Below are 25,672 nucleotides of genomic sequence, written 5' to 3'. Positions count from 1 at the left end.
GTCCCCAGAACAGTGCCCTGCGGGAACCATGGGCTCCTGCCTCAAAGTGGCTCTGCTGTGAGCCCACTCCGGAGGGTGAGCCCCTGCCAGGAGGTCGGGGCCTCGAGTTCTTGCAGGATGAGAGCAGGTAAAATAAACACGCGGAGGAACTGAGGTTCACGACTCCCCTGGGTGTGGACACGGTCCTACCCGCGCTGCATGGGGCCGGGCCCATGCCAGGGACCCTCGGGCCACGTGAGCCTTGAAGCTCTGCGCAGACAGGCACCCAGTCTGCCTCTTCTGGGCCCGCGGAGGAGCTGGCTCAGACATGGGCAGGGGATGTGGCTCGCAGGGTGCCCGCTGCTGGAATGGGCGGCGCCTCTGGCCAAGCGTGGGCCAGAGTTTGGTGCCGGGTGGGAGAGGGGGCGTCGGGAAAGTGCCATGTGGCCTATTCACAGCCTGGGTTGGGTCTGCGTCACTTCCTCCACATCGTCCCGCACTTGCACACAACCAGGGGCCTGTGCCAGCGGCCACGAGGCCCGGAGCTGAGTTTCTGCAAAGCAGTTTTCCCGATGCTGACCAGGGCCGGGGCCAGAGACCCATTGTTCCGTGCCGACTGGTTATTTTTCCAGACCATTTCCCTTTGTTTATGTTTAAGCTCTTCTATTTTTAAGCAAAAACAAGATGGAGAACCTACAGTAGGTTGGGGTTATTTCCCCCGATTTGCTCTGAATTAACCGTGGGAGAAATGCCCGCCCCCCAGACCAGGCGGAGCCCCTTGGAGGGATGGCAGGGGGCTCAGAGGGGGCCCTGATGTCAGGCGGCCAGGACGGGATGGGGGGCAACACTAGCCCAGCCCTCTGAAGACTCAGGGCGAGATGAGCGTTTTCTGCTACTGGTGTGTGGCCTGGAGCAGATTAGAAGGAGAGAGCCCTTCTCTGCAGGGAAAGAGGGGGAATGGGGCTAGGTGATCTAGAAGGCCCCCTCCAGCTAAGTCTGTGCACCCGGGGTGGGACGCGGCCGTGGGAGGGAGGGAGGGGGTGCTGTCCTCAGTGTCCTGCTGCGGCAGCTGGGCCCAGGGGCACACAAGGGCGCACGGTGTGGGGGGTGGAGTGCGGACAGGGCTGATTCTTACCTGGGACTCTCCTATCAGCTCTCAGAGACATCCTGCAGCCGGCCCCGCCGTGGTTTTCTCACCACGTGGGATTCCTGGGGATCTTAAGATTTTCAGTGGGCCCAAACATTGCCAGGCTCAGGGAACACTTTGCCCATGTGGACGGGCTTGCCTCGGGCACCCGGCTGGGAGTGGGCAGTGGGGTTGTTGGATGAGGCCGCAAGTACCGAGATCCTAGTGTTGCTTCTGCCCCAGCCGGAGAGGTGGAAGTGTGGGCAGAGGAAGGGAGGGAGTGGGAGGGACAGGGGTGGGTGGGGGTGGTCTGCAGGCCCCACTTGGCGTCTCCAAGACCAGCATGAGCTTCTCTGCCCCCAGGGGTGCGCCTTTCGTCTCAAGTCACTTGCATCCGAGGGTGAACTCCCCGGTTCATGGCCATGTGCTGACCCAGGGCTCCCGCAGCTCTGTGAGCAGGGCTGCCCTCCTGGGGCAGGTGGGAGGGGCTGGGCCAGGCTGGAGCCTGGTATGTCCACACAGCCTCCCGCGAGCGAAGTGATTTCCTTCCGTTTTATTGGTTTGGGGCCCGATGGGCTTAAACAAGAGCACATGAAACGACTTGAAGCCAGCCGTCGAGGAAGCGCGGTTATTTGTTCAAACATTCTAGAACACTTCAGAAGGCGGGGGCTTCTGCCAGCTGGAAGAAACGTGGGAGCACGGTCTTGGCAAGGGAGCAGTGCTGTCTGTCCAGGGTGATGGGAAACCAGGCAGTCTTCCCCAGGGTCCTGTCCCGCCTGGGGCAAAGCAAGGTTACGTGGTTCTCTGTGACTTGGGACCCTGAGGCTGTCGGGACTGACGCTCCCCAGAGTCTCTCCTGGGGTGCAGGTGTGCGTCAGCCCGGCTGGAGAGAAGCAGCGGTGGGCGTGCACCTTGCAGGGCGGGAGTGGGGCCGGTGCCCGCAGGCCGAGGGCTCACACATTTCCTGGGCAGGGGCGGGAGAAAGACCGTCAGGAGTGTTTACTGCAGGAGGAGACGCAGCGGCCAGGGGAGAAACTGGGAGGCGATGTCCAGGACAGGGATCTGGCTTATGGAGAGTGTGTAAATTCAGGGTGGTTTTATTTTCATAAGCAGAGAGGAGAGGGTGGGCAGGCCAGCACCCAGGTTCTAAGCCTTGCTTTGACCCTGGCTGGGGCTGGATGGGCGCTGAGCCAGCCTGTGCTCACCATGTCCTCACACCGAGCGAAACCTGCGTGGCTAGCTGGTCTCCAAGGATGCCTCTGGGCGTGGCGTTCTGTGCCTGGGGCAGGGTCCCACTGATCCAGGACTCTGGTGCTGGCGTCTCCAATACTACTGTCAAAATGGGGCTTCGTTTGTTTCTTTACTGGGTGCAGAGCAGCCGAGAAGACAGAATCCAGATCCTTGAGAAAGTCAGAGCCTTCCAAAGTAGTGATGGAGAGTGAGTTCCCTGTCCCTGGAGGTAATCAAGTACACTGACCACATGCCATGACTCTCACAGAGAGTCCTGTGTTATTTAACTTCATGGCTTTTGAGTTTCCTTTTTTAACAGGGTTTATTTATTCATTTATTTATTTAAGAGTTTATTTATTTATTGACAGAGACACAGCGAGAGAGGGAACACAGGCAGGGGGAGTGGGAGAGGGGAGAAGCAGGCTTCCCAAGGAGCAGAGAGCCGGATGCGGGGCTCAATCCCAGGACCCGGAGATCATGACCTGAGCCGCAGGCAGACGTGCAATGACGGGGGCCCCCAGGTGCCCCTTGAGCTTCCTTTTCACTCCAAGATTCTGGGGATCCACACACCTGTTTGGTAGTTTGTCCTGAGGACTGGGGTGGAACCCAGCTTTCTGGGATTTTCTTGTGCCTCTCGAGCAACAGTTCCCATCCCTGGCCTGCACGTTAGAATCACTGAAGTTTTTCAGATGTCAGTACCCAGGAGTCAACTGTTCAGCCGTGGCCCCAACGTCCCTCAGTTCTAGAGCGGGCTGGGCTGCTGGGGTCCGGCGGCTTCTCTTGGGCCCCGCACTGCCTGGAGGGCTTGGGGGATTAATCCCGGGTCTCACTCTGCCTTGGTGTGGAGGTCCCCCTGGGGCTGTGGGGACGGACCCTTACACACCCACTGCCCGGTGAACATCTGTCGAGCGCTTCCCTCGGTGGGCCCGCTTTGGCCTGCCTTCAGAAGGACCTCCTTGTGCGGAGCTGGACCGGCACGAGGCAGGCTTGTGATGGGACACTGCACTGAACCTCACGGAATCTTTGCCCGTGTCGTGAGTGGGCAGGAAGGTGGACCGTGGACGAGCGTGCGCTGGCGAACACGCGCCCTGCCGGCCCCCGTCTGCTCAGACCTCACAGAGGATACCGGCTCCCTAATTGGAGTCATGTTTGTGGCCTTGGGAGTGACCCGTCTGACTCAGGATTTTAGTACCATCATCTCCCAAACGTCCTTTTTCCTTCCTTGGGGCATCAGGCAGAGGAGAGCCGGGGCCAGAGCGGGTCATCTCTTAACTGGTGTCTGGGCCGTCGTGCAGGCTTCACGAAGCATCACGGTCCCTCTGCTCAGACCCGAATGTCCTTGTTACTAAGTGCCTGGTGTCCTCAGACGTCAAGCTCCATCTCCTTCTAGGAATGACTGAGTGGAGGCCACGGAGAAGTGCCCCAGGCCAACCTGACCTGGTGGGTGTTATTTTGGGACCGCTGCCCTCCCCACAGTGGGCCAGCCCTGACCATGCCTGTTGGGATGCGTCCTTCCCCCAGCCCTGACCTGAGGGTGCCCCTGGTCCGTTGTGCCAGAAGGGGACAGGAGTGCAGTGGTGAAATGAGGAGGGCCTTGTCAGGGGGCAGGTGAGACAGGGTCCATCACACCAGGAAGGCAGGGCCTGGATGGTCCGTGGGCCAAGACTCCGGCTCCCCCGGGGCCCTGCCTCCTCCTTTCTCAGGGGTGGTGGGCGAGGGAGTGGGCGTCCTGGGCCCGGTGGGGTTGCTTGGAGGGTCCAGAGCAGGGGCTGCAGCACCCGGCTGTGTCTGCAAAGTCAGGACGGAAGTGGCCGTCTTCATTCAGAGTTAACATTCAGCTCGTCTTTGTTGACCTACGATGTGCCTGACGACACCCTGGGAGTGGATGAAGGGAGACCCCGTCCTTCTGGGGCATCCACCTGGCGCGCAAGCCAGCTTGCAGCGGTGGGCCATTGGGCTCCCGTGGCCGTGGCTGCGGGCCACCCCCGTTGAAGTGCGGATAGCGAGGCGGGTGGGTGGGCTCAGGAAGGGAGCGGGGCACTGGCGGGCAGGCGGGTGTTCTGGGCGCATCGCGTCCGGGCCGGGAGCAGAGCTCCCATAAACAGCCAGAACCCCCCAAGGACTGAGGACAGGGAGAAGCTGTCTCCCACTGGTTGCGGGTCCGGGCCCTGCTCCTGGTCCCCGTCAGCCAGCTCACGGTGTCGCTGCTGGCATCTGGGCCAGAGGGGAGGGTGGCTGCCTCAGCCTCAGCTCTGTGCCCCTCGAGAACATCCCTCAGGCGCCCCAGAGTCGGTGAGGGCGTGAGCCGGCTCAGAGCCTCTCCGTGGGGAAGGTGCTGTCCGCACTCCTCACCTCACCTGCAGGGCATAGGGTCAGGGTCAGGGTCAAGGGCCCCTTGTCACCGAGAGGGCCACCTGCAGGCCTCTTCCCTCCCCCCGGGGCTTCTTCCCCGTTTCTGAGCATCCTAGCCCCGCTTCCCTGGGCCCTCCCCACCTGCCCCTTCCCCAGCCTGGTGGGTTCCCTGCTCAGCGGGTGGGGGTGGAGGAGGTGGGGAGCCCCTGGCGTTTTACAGGTGCCCAGTGCAGGGCCTGGCCATGGCTGAGCACTCAGGAAACGCTTGCAGGGTGGACGGAGGAGTGAAGGAAAGTTTGGGCCCTGCAGACAGCCGATGCCCGGGAGCGTCGTGATACACTGTCGCAGCCTCGAGCCGCTGGTACGGGAGGCACACTAGGGCTGGGACGGCTGGAGCACTGGGGGGAAGGGCCTGAGCTTGGCCAGGAGCCCCGCAGGGCACCGCCATGAAGGACAGGGAGAGTGGGCAGAAGGAGAGGTCCTGGGCAGGGGCGGGAGAGCCGAGGGAGGGGCAGGGGTGCAGAGGGCAGCACCCAGGAATCCAGGCTTCCTGCGCCCCAGGGCTGGTTCCGACATGCGCCGCGTCCGGAGTGTGTCTGACCAGGACAGCCGGTCCAGAGCCAGAGGTCACGCTGGCACCGAGCGGCCGTCGGGTTTACAGCCTCTCGGTGAGGCTGAGGGAAGGTGACCTTATAGACGAGAGCGTTTCTGTGGCTACGGTTTCCCGGCTGGAGGGCGGCGTGCAGAGCTTAGTTCAGCAAATGCAAGTGTTGGGTGACATCCCCCCCGGGGTCCTGGCCGGTGACAGAAACCACCGGGCGACCACAGACGCAGGAACACGTACGCACGCTTGGGGGGCGTCCGCTCGGCTGGGGGTTCCCTGCACGCTCTTCCCTTGGTGAGCCTCATGTCCGTGCCCCGGGACTCCGATTTTCTCTTGTTTTCGAGTGTCGCAAACAGTTAAACACATTTAGGACTCCAGCGTCTCTGGAAGATCTGCCTTCGCCACTACAATTGTGCCCCATGTGTGGAGGCCACAAGGCTGGGCAGAGACGGGGGACACACTCCCCCACCCTCCACCCAGCCTCGGGGAGCACAGGCTGGGGCAGGACGGGTGAGCGGCCCTGAGAGTCGTCGCTGCAGAGACTGGAGAGCATGGGGCGTGGCCGGAGGGGGGGCAGGGGTGCCCATGCATGGGCGGGGCACGGGATCTGGGGGCACACAGAGGTGTGCACCCTGGCTTCTGGAGTCCTGCCTCCCCGTGTTGAAGAGCGTGTCAGAGTCTGTTTGGTCCCCTGTAAACGTGGCTCGATGGGGCCCAGCAGGCGTGTCAGGCCCTTCGCGGTGCTGTGGGCCAGCCGGAGTCCTTGGCGAAAGGTCACAGCGTGTGGAGGGCTCGCCGGTGGGTAGGGGCCCCTCACGGGAAGGCAGCGCCCCCCGCCACCCTCCCAGGAGTCTCGGCCACAGCCCCGATGGATGGCCGTGGTCAGCCTCCGCGAGAACGGCGGAGCGGTCTCAGGTGGCGGGGGAGGACCGGTCGGTGGAAAGTCCGGTAGATGGCCGAAATCTGGGCTAGTTGTGTGACCTTGGCGAAGTCACCTTGTCTCCCTGATTCTCAACACAACGGAGATGTCTTGGCCTGGTCTGTGGGGGCACCCGGGGCACGGTGGGTGGAGGGGAAAGTTCCAGAAGCACTTGTCAAGCCCCTGTAGTGTGCGGCGCTCTAGGGGCGGCAGGCTCCCTCCAGCTGGCTGCAGGGGGCTCGTGACAGCCCATGTGCCCCAACGCTCTGTATCGTGCGATGCTGTAGTCTCAGTCGTTTTCAGGTTAAAAAAAGTAAAACAATTAAAGGTAAGTGGAAGGACCATCTATGCAGCTTTGGTGTTGGGGTTTTTCACCGGGTATCATGGGCTTTTCCTCTTCACATACTCTCGACAGAAATGGTTTTAAGTGGCTACCTGGTGGCCCATCGCTGGCCACTCTCGAATGTATGTAACCACTCTGACAGTGTTGGGCATTAAGGAATAAATGGCTTTGAAAATGATTCATCTGCGGGGATGTTTCTCTGCGTTCCTGTGTGCTGGGGTCACCGTTCCGTCGTGAAGAGCTCCGAGATGCTGAGGAGAGGGCTGGCACTTGAGGGGACCCCCTCCCAGCCTAGCAGCCCCTCGGCCCCTCTGGTGGGAGCCTATGGAGCAAAGCGGGTGGCAGGTGCCCTATGGGGTGGGCGCAGCTGACTTGCTCACGACTGTCCCCCCAAGAACGGTATCGATTTCAAGCTTTGCTGGAGCTGAGGCAGCAAAGAAAAGACAGAAATTCCACGTTTTAGCAACTGCAAGACATTTCTAGTCCAGCCAGACTTTGACATGTTTTCCAGCTACTAAAAATTGTTGATAGTTTATTTTTCATGGACACATGGCAGAGAATGCCGGGAGGTCTGCAGGGAGGAGAGGGTCCCGTGGCTCCAGGACAAAGCTCGTCCCCCGTGGGGCTGGAGCTGACCAGAACCAAGGAGCGGGTGGAAAGCACCTCTTATGTAAAGGCTTTGAGTTTTAGAACAAAAGGAAGAGGCCCAGAGGAGGGGTGGCAGCCCCTTTCCCTCCACCTCATCCTCTAAAAATGATGGGAATAGACTTGGATTCGGATTTTAGTTCATTTCTGCCAAAAGAAATAAATTAGATGTTGAAATGTGCAGCTGATCCCGAGGCCTTCCCAAGAGAGGCGTGACGCTCCCCAGAAGCCTTCTGAGCTCTTGGAGGGAGAAGTTAGGGTCATTTCCGGCTTAAGAGCAGGGAGAGCCGGCCCCGTTGTCCCTGTTAGGATGATCGCTTTGTCCTGAAGCGGCCGGGTCCGGGCTGTGTTCAGCCCTCTGTAGGTCAGACCTCTAGGCTTGGATGGTATTTCCAGCACCCAGTCCTGCTCTCAGAGACGGGAACCCTCCCCAGGGCGTCCCGAGGCCCTGTTCACGTGTGTGCACGGATCCAACGGCCGCTGGCTCTGCACTGCGGCGTGGACCACAGAGCCTCCGTGGAAGCTGGCTGAGGTGTAGACGGTCATCAGGGCAGTGTGGATGGAGGGCTCCTGGTTGGGGAGCCTGTGCGGCGCCCAGACTGGGGCCTGTGCAAGGCCAGATCGGCGGAAGCTTCCAGCAGGCGGGGCGCCCTGATCACCCCCTAGTCCCTCTGGGCTCCAGCAGTGAGAAGGGCTGAACCGTCATGGAGGGGGAGGGCAGGAAGGAAGGCACGGTTGCGTTCATTCTCCTCGGGTCCCCAGCACAAAGGGGCCCAGCCAGCAACTGTACCGGATGCCTGCAGGGGTGACAGACCCGGGGAGAGGTTCTTGTTGTCTCGGCCTGCAGGGGCAGGGCTGGGGAGCACAGGGCCACTGCGGGTTGGGCCTCTCCGACCCCCGAGCTTGCCCAGCTGGACGCCACCACCTAACCCTGCAGACCCGAGCTGCTGCCCCTCTGCCTTTGAGAGCGTCCAGGGTGGTCTGTCCCCTCCGGCCGTGGTGCCCTCCCCAGCCCTGCGGGGCCTCACTTGGCCGTTCAGCGTCTCCTAGCTGGGAGACGCCTCCCACGACCAGAGCTGCCATTCGGATCTGCTCCCGGGGGTCCGACCTCGCTCCTGCTTTTTCTCATTGCAAGAGAGCCGGGGGTCTGAGGGCAGGGCTCTGGGCGCGAGTCAGAAACCTTGGCTTTGAACCCGGGCCCAAGCCACTCACCCCTGGAGCCGCCTCCTGTAACGTCCAGTTGGGATAGAGGCCAAAGGCCATCATGAGCACGTATGAGAGCAGCCATGTGATGCCACCGTGCACAGCAGAAGCTGCCTTGTAGGAATCGGTGTGGGCACGAGCCACTGGTCGCGGGCGCGGGGCTGTTGCTCCCAGGCTGTGTGTCTCAGGACTGAGCCCTCGACCTGCTGCCTGGCCCACCGGCTGCTCTGCTCAGGTGGTGTCCCCATCTTCCTGGGGGACCGGGGTCGTCCCTATCTCCTGGCCTCCCGATGCCCAGCAGGGCACTGCGCCCCAGCCTGGACACCTGACCCTGCTGGGCATAGGTCTGGAGACGTTACATCTCCAAACATGCCTTCATTCTTCCCGGTGGCCCTGGGAGGCAGGGTCTCACGTTATCCCCACTGGACACAGGGGACAGTTGGGACAGAGTGAGGAGGAGCGGACAGCATGAGGTCACACAGCTGGGAAGGGGCCGTGTCCAGAGCACGAGTGGCCTGGGGCTGGAAGAGGCAGTGAACACGGGGCCACCCCGCCTGCCTCACCCTCTGCAGGGAGACCCCTCTTGGCTCCCCAACAGCCCCTCTGCACCCTTGCCTTCCTCCCTGCTCGAGTTCACCTGGGTGGGGAGAACACCTGCAGGACATTCTAATTCATGCCCGAGGAAACCACGCGCGGTCAGAGATGGAAGTAGCCCAGGAGTCCTCTGGTTCAGGTTCCGAGGGGAGGGAGGTCCAGGCCGGCAAGAGCTTGAGTCCCGGACTGTAGAAAAGCAGAGCATGCAGGAGTCCCGGTCGCAGGACTTAGGAGCGCGGAGGCAGACTTCCAAACGCCTGCGAACTGAGCCCCAGGAATGCAAACAGGCTTGAACTCTGGAAAACAGAGGCTGGGAGGGGGGATGCTCAGCCCGAGGGGCCCCCTAGGGCCGGGCCCCTGAGCCCCTCTCCCTTTGCAGAGCCCCGTGGCTGGCCCCTTCCTGACTGTCCTAATTCTCTTTCCGTTTCTCCCGCAGGACTCCATGTTTTCGTTGGCCCTGAAATGCCTTATCAGTCTGTCCACCATCATCCTCCTGGGCCTGATCATCGCCTACCACACGCGGGAGGTCCAGGTACGTGCCGCCTCCCCCCACCCTGAGGGCATCGGACATCAGGGCCCTTCCCTTCCAGGCTGGACCCTCATGAGAGAGGGAACTGGGGTTGCCCTGGGCCTTCAGAACGCTTGTGACGGCATCTTCATTTGGGGATCCCAGAGGCGAACATGACCTCAGATCTGGGGGGCAGCCCCGGTCAGGACCCTCACCAGGCAGTGTGAGAGTCTCGTACTTTTTCTGTCTCTTGCCGGACAGTTCCAGGGCTTGAACCACTGACCTCCCGACCCGACCGAGGCAACCCCATCTCATGTCCCCATACACGCACACACATGCGTGCACACGTGCACACCCGTGTGCACACGTGCACGGCTCCAGATACCACCAGCACTCTGTGTGTCTCAGTGGTGTGGCCTTTATGCCGCTGGACCCTGAAGGCTGGGGAGGCGTCGCTTTCTCAGTGGAATGCGAGTCTGACGTGGGTAAGGGGCTGCTGTTTCTCGCTGCTCAGAAGTGACTCGGCCCCCAGAGAAGTACCAGTTGGGCCTCTGGGTGCACATCCAGGCGGGAGACAGGCAGCCTCTCTGGGCCAGCGCCGGAGGCAGGAGTGAGGAGGTCTGCGGCAACTTCTCAGGACCCTGGCGCCTGCCGCTGGGGCCCCTCCACGGCAGGCTGGGTCATTCTAGAACTCCAGATGCTTTTCCTCCCATGCATGGGAGTCCGGACAGGACCCCGTCCCAGGGCTGGGGGAGCACCACCAGCTCCACATCTGGGCTGCAGGTGACAGACGCACAAAGACCAGAGCTCACCGTCAGAACCTTGGCTGAGTCCCAGCTGGGACCTCGTCCCACAGGGAGTCCTTGGCCAGCCATGACCTTTCTCCGTCTGTCTGGAACGCCTTTTGCAGAGGACAGGACAAGGAGTGCTCTGTGAGCTGGAAACGCCATGCAGATCTCGTCCCCATTGTTGTGGGGCTTCTCGGATGGGCTGGCTGCTCACGCAGATGCTCTCAGAGGTGTCCCTGGCCCCGGGGTGGCTGGCAAGGCTTCCGCAGTGGATGGCCTGAGGACACGGGTCTGGAAGCCGCACCTCTCCGGGCTCACAGGCGCTCAGACGGAACGCGTGCACTGAGGGCTGCGTCTGCACACCACCATGGTCTGTCAGGGGCTCGGAGCTGCGTGGAGCTGGGGGCCTTTGACCCTGACCGCTGTCCAGTCAGCCCCCCGCAGAGGCCACAACAGGCTGGAGGGCCCAGGTTCTTCCCCGGCCCAAACCAGCTGTGGGGCCCAGGGAGTCCCTTGACCCCTCTGAACCCCTGTATTGTCATCTGGAGGGAGCCCGTTTGCTACCTTTCGACCTGGCCTATGAGGAAGGTATCACCCAGGCCCAAGAGGAAGGCCAGAATCCCGGAGCTCAGCAGGGACCCCGGCTTGAGGGAGGGGGGCGGGGAGCAGCCTCTGCCCTATGCTGAGGTTCCCACTCCAGATGCCCCATCCTCTGATTCCTGTGGGGTCCGTGTTCCCAGCTCGGGCTGCAGCCATGGCCTCAGAGCTGGCCCAGCCCCGCCCGGCCCAGTGCCCACAGCTCACTCGGCGCCCTCTATGCGTTGCCCAAATTACGGGCAGTAGGGGACGCTGTTCTGGGCACTTATTTCGGCCTGGCCCTCACAGTTTGGAGAAACATTTATTTGACAGACAGAGATCACAAGCAGGCAGAGAGGCAGGCAGAGAGAGAGGAGGAAGCAGGCTCCCCGCTGAGCAGAGAGCCCGATGCGGGGCTCGATCCCAGGACCCTGGGATCATGACCTGAGCCGAAGGCAGAGGCTTTAACCCACTGAGCCACCCAGGCGCCCCTCACAGTTTGGAGAAACAAAGTGAAACCAGTGGCACTGAGTCCTGGCTCGGACACCTCGGCCTGCATGACCTGGGGTCAGTGACAGCTTCTCTGGGTCTCAGTTTCCCCATGTGAAGTATGGATGTGCCCTCACCCACTTTGCTGGACCCTGAGAGAGGGTACCAGTGGGGGTACCCAGGGGTAGGTGTTTATGAAATGGAAGCTGCTGGTCTTCCTGTGACCTCTGTTCTGTGCTCCCCCCAGGTGGATGACCCTCCCCCCTGCAGCCCCGCCTCGGCCCCGGTTTGCCTGGGCTCTCAGCCGGCAGAGCTGTGCCCCATAGTCCCGTGCCCACCCCCCCAGGTCATGTGGGGAGTCACCAGTCCCTGGCTCCCTCTGTCCCCTTGCCTTTCCAGTGAAATGATTTCTGCATGGAGCTGGACCTTCTCGTGCCCGACGGACGCGGGGCTGGTTTGGGTCCCGGCGGTCAGCATGGGGACAGCTGGCTCCGGTGGGGCTCCCTAGGACGCACCCTGCCCGACCACACTGCAGTTGCCTGTTCTGTGTCTTTCTCCCCAGACTAAGGGATGGTGATGTCACGAGTCTTTGCCCGTCCAGGGGCCCACGGTGACTGACAGAGCAGGGGTCTGTGGCATCTGAGTAAAAGGGCACTAGATTCCGAGCACTTGGACTCTTCCTTGGCCTGTGGTCTTGGGCTTCGGTGTCCCCATCTGTTAAGGGGGACCCTAAGCGTCCTCCTTCTGTATTGCTCTGGTTTAGGTCTGGGCGCAGCAGCTGCTGGGGGAGGGCAGCGCTGGGAACACTGCAGGGGTGAGGCAGTGGGGGCAGGCCTCTGGGCCACAGGAAGCAGGGCGTGTGGCCCAGCTCCTCAGAGGGGCGGGGGCAGGGGCCTGTGAGAAGGGCGCCCACTGCGTCCGTTGGCCACACCAGCTGCGGGGGACGTGGCTCGGACACATGACCCTGTGGGCACCGCCCTCCCTGCCCTGGACATTCGTATCCGGGCCCCGCCCTGGCACGTGGGAAGCTGGGTTGCCTTCTGGACTCCTTCCCCTCCTGTCAGTCGGGATGGCTTGTGTCTTCGAGGGAGACACAATTCTGAAACAGGGTAGCTCTTAGCCCAACTTTGGCTTCCTGTCATGGAGCCTCAGGCTTGGAAGGCCCACCGAGGGGGGCTCTCTGCCCGTCGAGGGGAGCTCTCTGCTGGCGAAGGGTGGCTCTCCGTGATGGGCAGCATGGGTTCTTGGAAAGTCTGCCCTCCACGGAGGGGAAGGGGGCCTTGCGGGAACATCTGCTCCGCCCCGAGCAGGGGGGTGGGGGCCCGGGGCTCCCACAGGGCAGCTCTGTCGTTGGAAGACGGCCGCCCCATTTCTCCTCAGGTTCTTCAGCTTGGCTTGCGGGGGCAGGGAGTGTTCAGAGCCTCAGGCATCTGTAACCTCAGGCCAGCGTAACCTGGAAAGAAATGCACACATAAAAACAAGGCGTTTCATTTATTTACCAAAACTCCGACAATAGCACTCTCCCTGGGGGAGCCCGGACCCGGTCTGGCGTCACCCCCCAGCCCCCAGCAGCGCCTGTCCCCGTCCTGGGGCTGCAGCCCTGCTATTAGAGGCCACTGGCACCAACGCACCAGACTCCTTCTTGTCCCCCGCTCTTGCACTGGCCACACACACAGTGGGGTCCACTCTGTGCCGCATCTGGCACAGGAGCCCAGTGCTCGGCGCTGGGAACCCCGGAATCACCTTTGCTCCCGAGGACGTGACCGCCCTTGAGCAAAGCCATGGCTCCCGCTAAGGTCTCTGGTTCCACCCAGAAGGCAGGGTAGCGGGTCGCAGGGAATGTGGACTGTTGGGTAGCCAGGTGTGGGTTCAAATCAGGCTCTTTGTCACATTTTCGTGTCTCTGGTGACCTTAAGGGAATTACTTAATCCCTCTTAGTCAATTTCCTTTCTGCAAAATGGGCTGATAATAGAGCCCACAACAAAGGGTTTTCGTGCATTAGAGTTCGTGCAAAACACCACAAAACAAACCAAGGCCTGGAGAGGGAAACGGCAGCGTGCACCCCGCTGTCTCCAGGACAAGGTCGTCAGCGAGAGGACGTGGATCCATGGAGTACGGCAGTCCCAGTGGGAAGCTGTGCGCCCCAGCTTGGTGATGACCTAACCGGGCAAGACGAGAGCCAGGACAGGAAGGACTGTGCATGAGGGAGTCGAGCAGTGAAATTGCCCAGACTTGGTCACCGGTTGGGATGGAGGTGCTGTCTGCAGAGGGGGCTGGAGTCTTCCTGCGGCCCCGGTAGCTCAGGGGCTGGGAGTGCCATTCAGACTGAAGCCCCAGGAGGAGCCGGAGGGGGGCGTGATCACCAGGTCAGTTTGCAGAGCCTGAGGTCTGGCAGGGGAGGGCAGGGCGGAACACAGCTGTCTCCAGGCCTGGGCTGCAGAGGCCCCTGGTGGGGTGGCGGTGGTTGAGAGGAGAGACACGGCAGACCCCCATAGGAGAAGGAACAGTCAGGGAGGCCAGAGGAGACCCAGGAGGCCCAGGAGGCCCAGGAGGTCGAGGAGCTGGAGACATGGGTCATGGGCATTGGGCTGGGGCAGGGTCCCCGTGCCCCTCCTCCACTGGGCAGGGCAGTTGCAGGGCAGTGGTGGAGTGAGACGGGGAGTGAGACCAGTCTTGGGGCTAACGCGTTTGGTTGCAGGAAGCCAGAGTGGCAGCTGGAGAGGACGCACTGCTACGGGAGGGGTGTCGGGTCCGCTTTTACAGAGACTGCGTGTGTCGGTTAGCTGCCGGGAAGGGGCCAGTCGGGCGGGGAGGAAATGATGGGCCAGGTTCTGGTCCAGGAGCCGGCAGGAGTGGGGGGGCTCGCTCTCGTGGGGAGGAGCCTGTGGGAGGCGGGGCTGGCTCTCGCAGGGAGGAGCCTGCAGGAGGGGGTGGGGCTCGCTGGGGGAGGAGCCTGAGGGGGCGGGGCTGGCTCTAATGGGGAGGAGCCTGCAGGAAGCGGAGGGAGCGGGCGGCGGCGGTGAGTAGGAGGTGCTTTCCGCCCCGGGGAGGAGGTGCCCTGGCTGGGAGCCTGGGGCCAGGGTGGGGGGCAGCACCCCTATTCTGGAGGGAGGGGCAGAGCCTTGCTGAGGCCACAGGGCGGGAAGCTGCAGGGCCCAGAGCAGGGGCAGAACATTCACGCGTCCAGCGCCGCGTGCGCTGGAGCCTCGGAGGCCGTTACTCTGCCTGTGGTTGCGGGTCCCGACCGAAGTCAAAGGACTGAGGCCGCCGCTCTCGCTTGGGGGTGCGATCTCCTCCAGACCTTCCAGAGGCTTCTAGCCTGCTTTGGACCCGAGGAACACAAGGACAGGAGCAAGATGGGGCCTCCAGCCGCTGGGTCCGGACACGGACCTGTGCAGCGGGACACTTGGGATCTGGCAAGTGTGTCTCTGTGGGTGTTTCCATTAAATGCCAGTAAGCTCTCGGCTGACAGGGCAAGGACTTTAGATTGTAGGACATACATTATATTCAAGAGAATATCCCCTTACAGAGGGGCTCGCCTCCCGTGGTGTGTCGGGACCACAGGCCTGAGCACTCTCCTGTGTGTGTCACAGGCCATGCAGGGACACCGCCCTCCGGGCTGCGGGAGGCCTTCCTGTTCCAGATGAGTTGATGGTGTCTCCTGCTGGGGAACGGGAGGACGGTGCAGGCGAAGTCTGGCTCCAGACCCTCACCCTCACTCTCTCGGTGGAAGAAGGCCCCCCCGAACTCACCCCCCACTCACAGAACTACCTGGTCAGATGCTGGGAATCCAGAAATAATTCAGGCCATTCCCTGCCTTTGGAGGCTGCTTGTCCTAGACCTTGACACACAGGGACCAGCCTAAGAAGTGCCATGACATGAGGTATGTGTGACTCTGTGTGGTCACAGAGGGCAAGGCAGGTGTCGCAGGGAGATGAGGCTTTGGGTGAGTCCCATGTTCATCGGGAGCAGAGACCGGTCTGGAGCATTTCAGGGCAGTGGAGAACGAAGAGAAGGAAGGCATGTCTGTCCTCCAAGGGACATGGTGGTTGCCTAACCACAGTGAGTTGTGGTCTCTGTCCTCTAAGGCCTCTGGGAGACATTTCCTAGGGTGGGTGTCTCTGGCTGGCTGGCTGATGGATTTCACTTGGAGCCTTCACTGGCTCCAAGATGGGCCAGTGGCCCAGGCACTCCCTGAGACCCCAAGACCTCCAGGACTGCCCCCGGCCACCCTGGGCCGTGGGTGAGGAGCTAGGTTGTCGCTGGCTCCGACCCCTCCATCAAGTGTAGCCCCGTTTTGTGCCGGCACCCACTCCCTGCTGTGAGTCCGTGCAGAGGGGACGACGTGACTCACTGTTGTGTCCCAGAGCTGGAGCGCCTCCCAGAGCAGGTGTCCAGTGAGAACAAAGAAAGGAATGAGGACAAGCATGGGGGCAGGCGGGGGGACGTCTTCTCCCCCCATCTAGGAGAGCAAAGAGCCTCTGTGTGGCCGACTGGCCCCGCAGCCACAGCCCTGTTCTGGCCTCTGCAGATGCGTGGCCTGGGGCCCGGGTCTGTGAGCCGCCAACCCTGTGGGGCCTCCTTCCCAACCACCGTCACTGGTCCCTCCTCTCCCCTGTGCCGCGGGCCACTGATTGCCATGGTTACCACACTAGCCTGGCAGTCTCCATGTGACATTTTGGATTTATTTGCTAAATCTTTAAACCTTTGGGTTTAACCCTTCCTACCCCAAAGAGGGCTTCCCCGCCCTGTCGCCCTCCCGGAGCCCGCGGGGCCCGCCTGTGTTGTCTCAGACACCGCTACTGACTTTCTGTCATGTCGCCTAGAAATATCGCTCTGTCTTGGTGCCTCAACAGGGCGCGTGCAGTGTCTGTCAGCAGGTTCGAAACCGTGGCCCTGGCGGAGCTTCGGTGACTCCAGCGGAGGCCTCTCGCTGGCTCCTCCAGAAGCTTCCTCAGCTCTAGGAGCCCGACACGGAGGGGGTGTCCTCCGCCCTTGAACCCTTGTGGGGCCCTGTCTCTGTGTGGGGCTATCCGGGTGGCCTTGCCCTTCTCCGGCCCCCCTGGCCTCTGTCCAGGAAGGGAGCTGACTCTCACCTCAGAACAGCCTCCAACCTGAGACGGGGAAATTTGCAGACAGTTCTTTGTGGCTCGAACATCTTAGAGTTTAAAGGGACTCCTGGTACGTCTCTTACAACTATGAACCGGCCCGACATCTAAAAGCTTTTAGGATAATTAGAGTCAGTGACCGGCCTCCCTTCCCAGTGCCAACTCCTGGTCTCCTTCTCTGAGGATGGACGTCCAATTGCCCGAGGCCCCGGGGCCCAGTGCCCAGCGACACGGCACATTTCGTGTCCCTGTGGGCCTGTGTGTGCTGCCCATGACTTTCCCAGGGTTAATCCGTCCCATTTAGTATCATCATCGCTACTGTCTTCACGTGACGCTCTGCTCTCCGACACGGCAGTTCTCCATCAGGCCTGGGCCCCCAAGGTTCCCTGGCCTGTGTCTTCTCCTAGCTGCCCCTGTGGCTGTCCCTGCTGTGCCGGTCACTGCGTGGGACATCATGGGGATGCCATGATTCTAAAGACAGCCAGCTCTCCGTGGATTGGGGGAGTGTCTCGTGTTCTGGATGGTTGTCATGCTGTGGACCACCGAGAAGATTGTGAGTGTTCTAGTGTCCCCAGAAAAAAGATGGTAAAATGGCCACTGGCCAAATTCTCCAACACCCAGTCACTGGGGAGGACATGAGCTGGGCCTGGTTTATCTCTGAATTAAAGAAGTCAGGACAGCTGAGTCGAGCAGGGCTCTCTTGCCCTGACCGTGGTACGGACACTGGCGTGGGAGGTAGTGGTGGGGTGCCAGGGCTGTGGTCCGTAGGCCACATCTTGAGTCTGTCCCTTCAGTGTGCTTATAAAGCACGTGGTGAACCACACGTAACACAACATCAGCCATTTTGACGAGTGGACAGCCTCGTCAGTGAGTCCCGCACACGGCTGTGCAGCTGTCCCCGCCATCCACCCCCAGAGCTGGCTTTGTCTTTTCCTATGTAACCTTATGCCACCGATGGCCCGTGGGCGTGGGCGCCCCCCCAAGGCCCCGGCTCCTGCCAGCTTGGCCTGCGCAGACGTGAACCTGCCTCCCCTGTCCCCACTCACGGTCCTGCCGCACCCTGACCCCCAGGTTAGATAAGGAAAGTGGTTTGTAATGTCACGGATGCCTGTGGCGTCGCCTCCGCTTGCTGATCTCCTGTGTGCAGGGCTGTGCCTCTGTGACCTCTGTGACCTCAGGAAGGCCTCCTCACGGTCCGGGGGTGGGTTCTGTTACCGTCCCTGTTTGGGAGAAGCCGGCTGAGGCCTAGAGGCCAGCAACAGGCCCAGCGTTCTGTGGCAGGGAGGGGGAGGGCTGGAGCCGGGTCAGCCCTGCCCCGCCCTGTGAAGCCTCAGCGCCTCGGGGACAGAGCTCCAACCATGGACCCTGTCTCCTGTCTCCGCTCCCACAGGGCCCAAAGCAGCCCGGAATTTGGGCTGAGCCAGGGGGACTCTCCTCCAAAAATGGGCGCGAGTCAGCATGACAGAGCCCAGGGTGGGACGGTGACCAGAGTAGACCAGGCAGCAGCTCCTGGTCCCTCTGCCCCAGCTGCCCCTCTAGCAGGGACCCCAGCCTCTGCTCAGCTCCACGGGGCCCCTCTGCCTGTTAGAAACCCCTTCCTTCTCCTAGTTTCCCTGGGGTCCTCCCCTTGGGTCCAAGGCCAGCCGCAAGATGAGGCCGGGCATGTTCAGGACAGCAGTAGCTGTCTGACTTGGGGCCTGGCCTCCCGTCCCACTCCGGCCAGGATGCAGCCTTCCTGGCTGGCTGGCCAGGCCCCCTCCTGGGTCTTGTTCTTTCCTGCCCCTGCCTTCCCAGGGCCCGAGAGCCAAGGCCTGCCTGGAGTGCAGCTGGGCTTCCCCTTAGATGCTGAGCCGCGGCCTGTTGGCCGCCTGGGCTGGGGACCAGGCTTCAGTGGCTTCCTCTTTCCCACCCACACCTCCTTGTCCTTCTGGCTGTCCCGTGGTAAGGGTCAGCAGCCTCACCCCCTAGCCTCCCCTGTTGGACTTGCCAGGGTCTTCTCCTCCCCAGAGGAAAATCCCCGACCTCCCCGGCGTGGTTAGCAGCCCTGTCTGCCTTGCCCCCTGCTCCCCACTCAGCCCTTTTGGTCTGCACCTGCCAAGGCCTGCGAGCCGGTCAGCACGGGGCGCCACGCACCTGCCTTCGTGCTCTTTCCCGCAGCCAAGGACCGTTGGAGCCGTTGCCTCGCTTCCAGCTTGGTTGTGGGCACGGAATCTCGTGCTTACGAAAGTGCGTCTGTCGCAGAGGGGCCGGCCACCGGCTGCGCGTCCCGGACGCGGTCTCCCACCCTTGCTTGCAGAGCTGGCGTTTTGGGGGAAAGCCTCGTCTTTGGTTTGCCTGTTTGGCAGCCCCCCACTTGCTCAGCTTGTCCCTCTCGCCTGTCCGGGCCCTGTCTGCGTGCTGGGGGTCCTCTTTGCCTCCTGTCCTCCTGCGTTTGACATAATCACTTCCTCCAAACCGTTGATAGAAACCTGGAGCCAGAAACGGCATCTGGGGAGAGACTCTTCCTTTCAGTGGGTTAAAGACAGAAGGAATGGACAGACAGGAATTCAAGGATTTGCGGATCTTTCTTGTCCCAAGTGTTTTGTGGCCTCTCCTTTGGCTGTGGCTTTGTGCTCCCCCCAAGCCCACCCTCCCAGAAGAAGATCTGCTCTGCATTCCTGGAGCCACACTCCCTGCCTGGGAGGAGCTGTGAGCCGCGGGGTGGCCGCCACCGCCTGTGGACCCGCCTGCCCGCAGGACAGGGTCAGCACGGCGCCGCCCCACTAGGCTTCACAGCAGCGTGTTTCCACGACAGTCCCGAAGCCGCTCCCGGCCACAGCCACCGGCCCGGCATGACTGCTGACCTGTGGCTCTGCAGGCCGCAGCCCCATGCTGGCATCCGTGGCCGACCACGGCACGGCCACCCGTTCTGACCGGGCGCAGGACGGCCGCGGTCACTGGACTGGGCTCCGCGAGGCCGCTCCGAGGGCCTGTGTTCTGCGGTCGCCACCTCAGGCCCTGCCCTGCCCTGGCCTCAGTTCCCTCCTTTGTGCAGCTGGGGTGAGGCTCCTCCTGGCCCTCTCTGGTGCCTCTTGCCGGAATGTGCTAGAAACCTTGTTGGTTTGAGAGCAAAGAGAAATGATCACCACTGTGTGTGGAACTGGGGGGAGGGGTGGGCAGGGCGCTGTTTGTCTTCCTGCTGCTGTTAGAGATAGCAACCGCCGTCTGCCGCCTGGAGGACGGACAAAAGGTGATTATTTCATTTGATTCTGAGCTATTGAAGGTCTGTTCTGAGCTGGGCACCGTGGGGACGGCAAGGTCCCTGCCCTAAACAGGCTTGTGATCTAACGGGGAGGTAAGCCCTCAAGTCCCACCACTGCCTTGGCCGCCGAGCGCTGGGATGACACGGGCGGCGGGTGTGGTGGGTACAGCACGGACCCCGGCTGCCACGCAGGCCGGTTGGGATGGGCCTCCAGGGCTGGGCAGAGCTCCTGGGCTCAGGTGGGACGAGGGGGCTTTAGGGAAGGGGTGTGCTCGGGCAGGTGTGGAGCAGGGAATGGGGGGATGGGTGCCACACGGCCGTGGTGAGAAGTGGGGGTTCAGGGGGCTGGCGAGCAGACTGGGGGCAGCCCGTCACCTGCATGTAGAGAGGCACAGCCCCGTCCGCCAGAAGGGGCTCAGGGATGGGGAAGCAGGGAGCTCAGCCCCAGCCACACTAGCAAAGCGTTTTGTGGGTGACTGGGAGGCCTCACTCTCAATGCTGAGACCCGTGGGTGTGGGAAGAGCCCCAGCCCCAGGCCAGCACCAGTGCCGACCCACAGCCCAGCCCAGGTCAGAGGAAGTGGTGACAGGTCTCCCTCCTTGGGGGGTCATTAGGGAGACAGAGGCAGATCCCCGGCACACTCTGGCTCCCCAGTGAGAGCGCCGGGAAGCACGTCTGCCGGCCCCGGGGTCCCGCCCGGCAGCTCAGGACCTCACTGGGAGCCGGGGCCTCTCGGAGCCTGTGCTGTCGGATCCTTGCAGACGTGGAGCAGGAACGGAGCTGGTGGGGCTTTACCAGAGGCTCAAGGGTTTTACAGTTTGTTTTTTTTTTTAAAGATTTTATTTATTTATTTGACAGACAGAGATCACAAGTAGACAGAGAGGCAGGCAGAGAGAGAGAGAGGGAAGCAGGCTCCCTGCTGAGCAGAGCCTGATGTGGGGCTTGATCCCAGGACCCTGAGATCATGACCTGAGCCAAAGGCAGAGGCTTTAACCCACTGAGCCACCCAGGCACCCCGGGTTTTACAGTTTTGCTCTTCCCTGAGAATACACTACTCCACGCGGCCTGGAGACCGAGTGGCCCAAGGCAGGGCGCCTGCGTCCTTGCGTTGTCCGCAGCGCTCCAACTATAGGCTTGGGGATGCGTGGTGGCCACAAGGCCACCCTCCCACAGTGTGGTGGGTTGGGCTCCTTTCCCCTCGGGGTCAGTGACATCGCCCAAGCCTGGTGTGGGGCTTCTCAATTTGTCATGGGCCGCAAAGGAGCGAATGTAGGGAGACGGCTTGTCCAGAAGCAGCTGCTGTGGGGCAGGAACCACCCGTGGCCCCTGCTGCCGTGGCTCCTTCTGCTCCCAGGGCTCCTGCTGCCGTGGCTCCTGCCGCTGGGCTGGCTCCCAGGACATAGGCTTCCTTTCCTTCCTCCCCTCGGAGCGCCTGTGGGCACTGTCCACACCTGCCTGCTTCCGGTGCCGCCCTGTCCTGCAGCTCTACTGGCTGGCATGCTCCAGCCTTGTCCCCCTGTCCTATCTGAGCACGTGGTGTCTGTCGCTGTGGGCTGGCTTCGTGTGTGTGGCTTTCAGGTCAAACTGACAGGGCTGAGCTGTGCAGCCAGCACCGCCTGGCTCTGGAAACAGGATCAGGGGCACGCTGAGGGCAGGACCACGCAGCAGAGGACATTCTGATCTGGGTGTCCCTTCGGGGTAAATTTAGTTCCCGGGGCCGGTGCCACATTCCCGTGTGGTGGGAGCTGTCCGGGTGGCAGGGCGGGATCGCGTTCTGTCACCTGCCCAGTCTGCGCGGGGGCCACAGAGAGCCCAAGGCGTCTGACCGTCATTCAAGGCGCTAGGAAGCCGCCTGCCTTGTCTCCGGAGGACTGGCCAGGCCCCCCGTCTGCTCGGGGCTGATGCATCCCGCTCTGGAGCTGGGGTGCGGAGAGGGGGCAGCCCCCCAGAGGATGGCCACGGGAGATGTGGTGACTGCAGCTAACCGTTCCCAGGCCGTGTTTGCAGACCTCATCTCATTTAACCTTGACACGGCCTCTGGCTTCCCGCACACATCTGCTGTCCGTCTCCTGCAGCTGCTGTGACAAATTAATATCCATTTAGTGGCTGAAAACAACACACATTTATTGTCACAAGGTTCTGGAGGTCCGGAGTCCTGAATGGGTCTCACTGGACTAAACCTGAGCGGTCACCCGGCGGCAAGCCTCTCGGACTCTAGGGCGCTCCGTCCCCTTGCCTGTCCCCACTCCCAGAAGCTGGCATCTTCCTCCGTTCTCACCTCGGTTCTCAGGCACTGACCCCTCCTGCCTCTTGTGGAGGGACCATTGCGCTGTGTCCCCCGGTAAGCCAGGGTTCTGTCGCCCTCCTCTACCGGCACCCAATCACCGCGCTACTCCCGCCTGCGTCCACAGTCCTCTTTGCTTGTAGGGTGAACATATTCATAGGTTCTGGGGATTAGGATGTGGGCGTCTGGGGGCCACTGTCCCCCCACTTACAGATGAGGACTCTGCGTTAGATGGCCTGTCCCAAGTCGCGAGCCTAGAGTTGCGTCTGGAGCCACACGGCCTGAGACCCGCCAGCTCTCACCGAGGTGCCCCAGAAAACCAGGGGCAACTCATTCCCCTGGGACGGACCTGAATGGTGGGAGTGGGGAGGATGGAGGGAGTTTAACCGGTTCGAGTCTCCACACAGCACTGGTCCCAGCAGGACAGCCGCTGCTCTGGTGAGTCACTCCGTGCAGGCTCTGGACCAGGGGTCCTCACATTTGGCTGGATCACTCAGCAATCACCCTTTGCTTATTTTATTTTTTGTAAGGGTTTATTTATTTAGAGAGAGACTGTGCGAAGAAGGGAGGGGCAGAGGGAGAGAAAATCCCAAGCACACTCCCCCTTGAGCAGGGAGCCCCATATGGGGCCTGACCCTATGACCCCAAGAGCATGACCTCCGTGGAAACCAAGAGGCCAGGGCTTCAGCACCTGAGCCATCCGGGCACCCCAGGCACCACCCTTTAGAACAGTGCTGCGGCCCATGTCCCTCCGAGACCGGACCTAATTGCTCCAGGGAGGCACTGACTGTGCATAGGCTTCCCAGGCTGCTGATTCTGTTTTTTTTTTTTTTTTTTTAAGATTTTTAATTTATTCATTCGAGACAGAGACAGGGATAGAGAGAGGCAGAAGGAGAAGCAGACCCCTCGCTGAGCTGGGAGCCTGACACGGGGCTCAATCCCGGATCTTTGGGATCATAACCTGACCCAAAGGCAGACGCTCAGCGACTGAGCCCCCAGGTCCCCCTCCAGGTGACTCTAGACGTAGCAGGATGTGGGTCGCGGCTCCGAGCCGGTCCATGGCCTGCCTGCCTCACAGCCGCAGTCTCATGACCATGGGGACAGTCCCTCTTGCCCCAGACTGAGCTTCATGGCCCTTGTCCTGAGTGGCCGTGTCTCCCCCTTGCCCCCTCGGAAATGGCTGTGCACGGAGGCCCCCCGGAGTGGGCCTGTTTGCCTCCTGCACCTCTCGGACCCTTGTCAGGGCTGTCCACGGGGCTGACTTGTATTAATTCCCCCTTTGCATGTTATATTTCTCTGAAGGGTTTCTCCTAGAAAATACAATAAACTGGTTTTTAAGACATCCTCACTGACGTGGAAATTTGGACTTTGAAGCCGACGGCCAGGAAGAATTCTTAAGACGTCTTTGGTGCAGAAAGGTGGTTTTATTGAAGCAGGGGGACAGGCCCGTGGACGGAGGGATCTGCGCCGGGGCCGTGAGGAGGCCCATTATGTACTTTCAAGCTGGGAGGGGGTTAGGGAGAGGGTCCGCCTCCCAGGTGTTTCGGAAACAAGGTTTCCAGGGTCCCGAGGGGCTAGCTCTTGTTGGGAAAGGTCATCTATTACTGTTTGGTCCCTCAGATGTGTCTCCGGGGGTCCTGTGCTTGGGATTGCCCACATGTGTATCGGCAGTGGTGGGGAGGGACGCGGGGGCGCGGGGAGCGGTAAAGGTTTCCAGAGGACTCTCTGTTATGTTACCGCGGACTTAAAGGTCCAGACAGTCGGGCTAAGGTCTCCTTTGCCCTCAGCAAAGTCCAGCGCGTCTGAGTCCCCCAGCTGAGCCCCCGGAGGAAGGTCACTCTGCCTGCTTCAAGGTCTTGGCGGTGGGCGGTGAGATTTTCTGTCCCCCGCGCTCGGGGGACAGGCAGCGCGTGTGGGGTCTGACCGCAGTCGGGCTCCGGAGCCCGGCGGCCGAGCTGTGGGTCCCAGCCGTGCCCGCTCCTGCCCGGGACCTTGGGGTGAGGGTCCGCCTCTCTCAGCGGCCTCACCTCCGCGACAGGGATCATCACAGCGCCCGGGGGTACCGCTGGGACTGTGTAAAGGGGATGAGAGCGTCGGGCGCACGGTAGGACGGCGAGTCTCGCTCGCACCCCTCCTCTCGCCTGAGCGCCGCTAGCCTCCCCACCCCCAGTTGCCTCCTCAGTGCCAGGACGGGAACGGGGACGGTGGGCTCCCCGCCCCGAACAGCGTATGGTCTCGGGAGGGAGTGAGGGGTGCTGTGGAGGGGAAGGGGGGACACGTGGGCACCTAAGTGCAGCGCAGTGGTTAGGGTTTGAACCCAGAACTGTCCTGGGGTCATAAAGAGGGGGACGCCCATGCTGTGGGGACCCAGGGACTGCGGAGGAGAAGGTGGGTCCCGAAGCACAAGTGAAATCCTAACTGGTTCCCCGTCCGCTCGCCCGGGGCATTCTGTAGCGGTGGGTTCGGGGAACTGTGCTGCGCCTGCTGGCGAGGGTGTCCATACCTCTCTGGCTGAAGGTGCCCACACGCAGGCGCAGGGGTGGGCTCCCTGCGAGGACGGGTGCACAGCCCCCTCGCAGCACCCCTGCTGGCCGCTGGAGTCCGGGGCCTCCGCTGGGCGAGGGGCAGTTGCAGCAAAGGCAAGGCACTGGGTCCTCGGCGCTGCCGGGCACAGGGACGGCCACACCCATGGGGCATTTGGTGGCGGCGAGGTTCCTGGGAGGCCGCTTGCGGGAGGTGTCCCTCTGTCCCCCTGACCCCGCGGACCCGTGCTTGACGTCGGCCCACCCTGCCAGCAGCTGCAGCACATCTGCCAGCTGTGGGAACAGCTGTCACCGCTGCTGGCCCTGCTCGCCGCTGGCTTGGACACATCTCACAGGACTCAACACTCCTTGGGTTCAAGTTGTGAAACGCGCCCCGAGAAGGAAGCGGCTGTCGGCCCCGGAGGCCGGGGGTGGGGGGACGCTCGATGGGGCTGCAGGTTTCCTGGTCTTGAAGAAAATCCGCTGTGTGTGGATGGACAGAAGCGGGTGCGGTGCTCCCAAGGGCCATCGTGGGAACCAATAAAGATGGCAGGTTGTTCCCAAAGTGACAGGTGTCACTTCTGACCTGCAGCTCCCAGGGTCTTACTGTCGAAGCGTCCAGATGCCTGACTGTTCACCTGCACCCGACCAGGCCTGTCGCCGCCCGTTGGCAGGTCCTGGGCCTGTTTGCCGGCCCCCAGCCCCCACCCCCCACTGTGCCTTGTAGGTGCACACTGATGTCCCCTCCTCTTCTGGCCAGAGCCTCTGGGCGTCTGCGCAGGGAAGGGGAGCCCCAGGGCACTTTGGAACAAGATCACAGGGCCCCGCCTGAGACCAAAGCCCAGTCCCACAGCTGGAGCCGAGGCGACCCAGGGCTCCATCCCCCAGTGAGGCACCCTTGGTGTGGAGCCGCTCCACATGCAGCAGGAAGGGCCCTCACAGACAGGGGCAGGCTCTCCTGACCGGCGGGGCTGCTCCCAGGAGGGAGGCCGCCTCCCCCGTCTCTGCGGGACCACCGGAAGCGGGAGCAGCAGAGATGGCGGGGCCGCGGCTGGAGTCCGCCCGTGGCACGCGGGCAGAACGGGTTTCCTCGGGTCGAATCAGAGGCCCGGCTCCGGCTGGAGGGTTTCCGTCGGTGGAGCCCGTTTTCTCTGTCACCAT

The 25,672-nt window shown here is 62.1% G+C and overlaps 1 protein-coding gene across 2 annotated transcripts in view; it reads left to right on the top strand.

The window, feature by feature from the left end:
* LOC111138935 (potassium calcium-activated channel subfamily N member 3) overlaps positions 1–25,672 on the top strand; it is a 186,362-nt gene that overhangs the window by 24,305 nt on the left and 136,385 nt on the right. For both annotated transcript variants that reach the window (XM_022490943.1, XM_022490944.1), the window contains exon 2: positions 9,432–9,527. In XM_022490943.1, the coding sequence (XP_022346651.1) occupies positions 9,432–9,527 (96 nt within the window). The remainder of the gene's footprint in view (positions 1–9,431; positions 9,528–25,672) is intronic.

Source organism: Enhydra lutris, unplaced genomic scaffold (genome assembly GCF_002288905.1).
Source record: "Enhydra lutris kenyoni isolate GAN:26980312 unplaced genomic scaffold, ASM228890v2 scaffoldscaffold94, whole genome shotgun sequence".
Taxonomy (NCBI): domain Eukaryota; kingdom Metazoa; phylum Chordata; class Mammalia; order Carnivora; family Mustelidae; genus Enhydra; species Enhydra lutris.
This window is presented reverse-complemented; position numbering and strand designations above follow the sequence as displayed.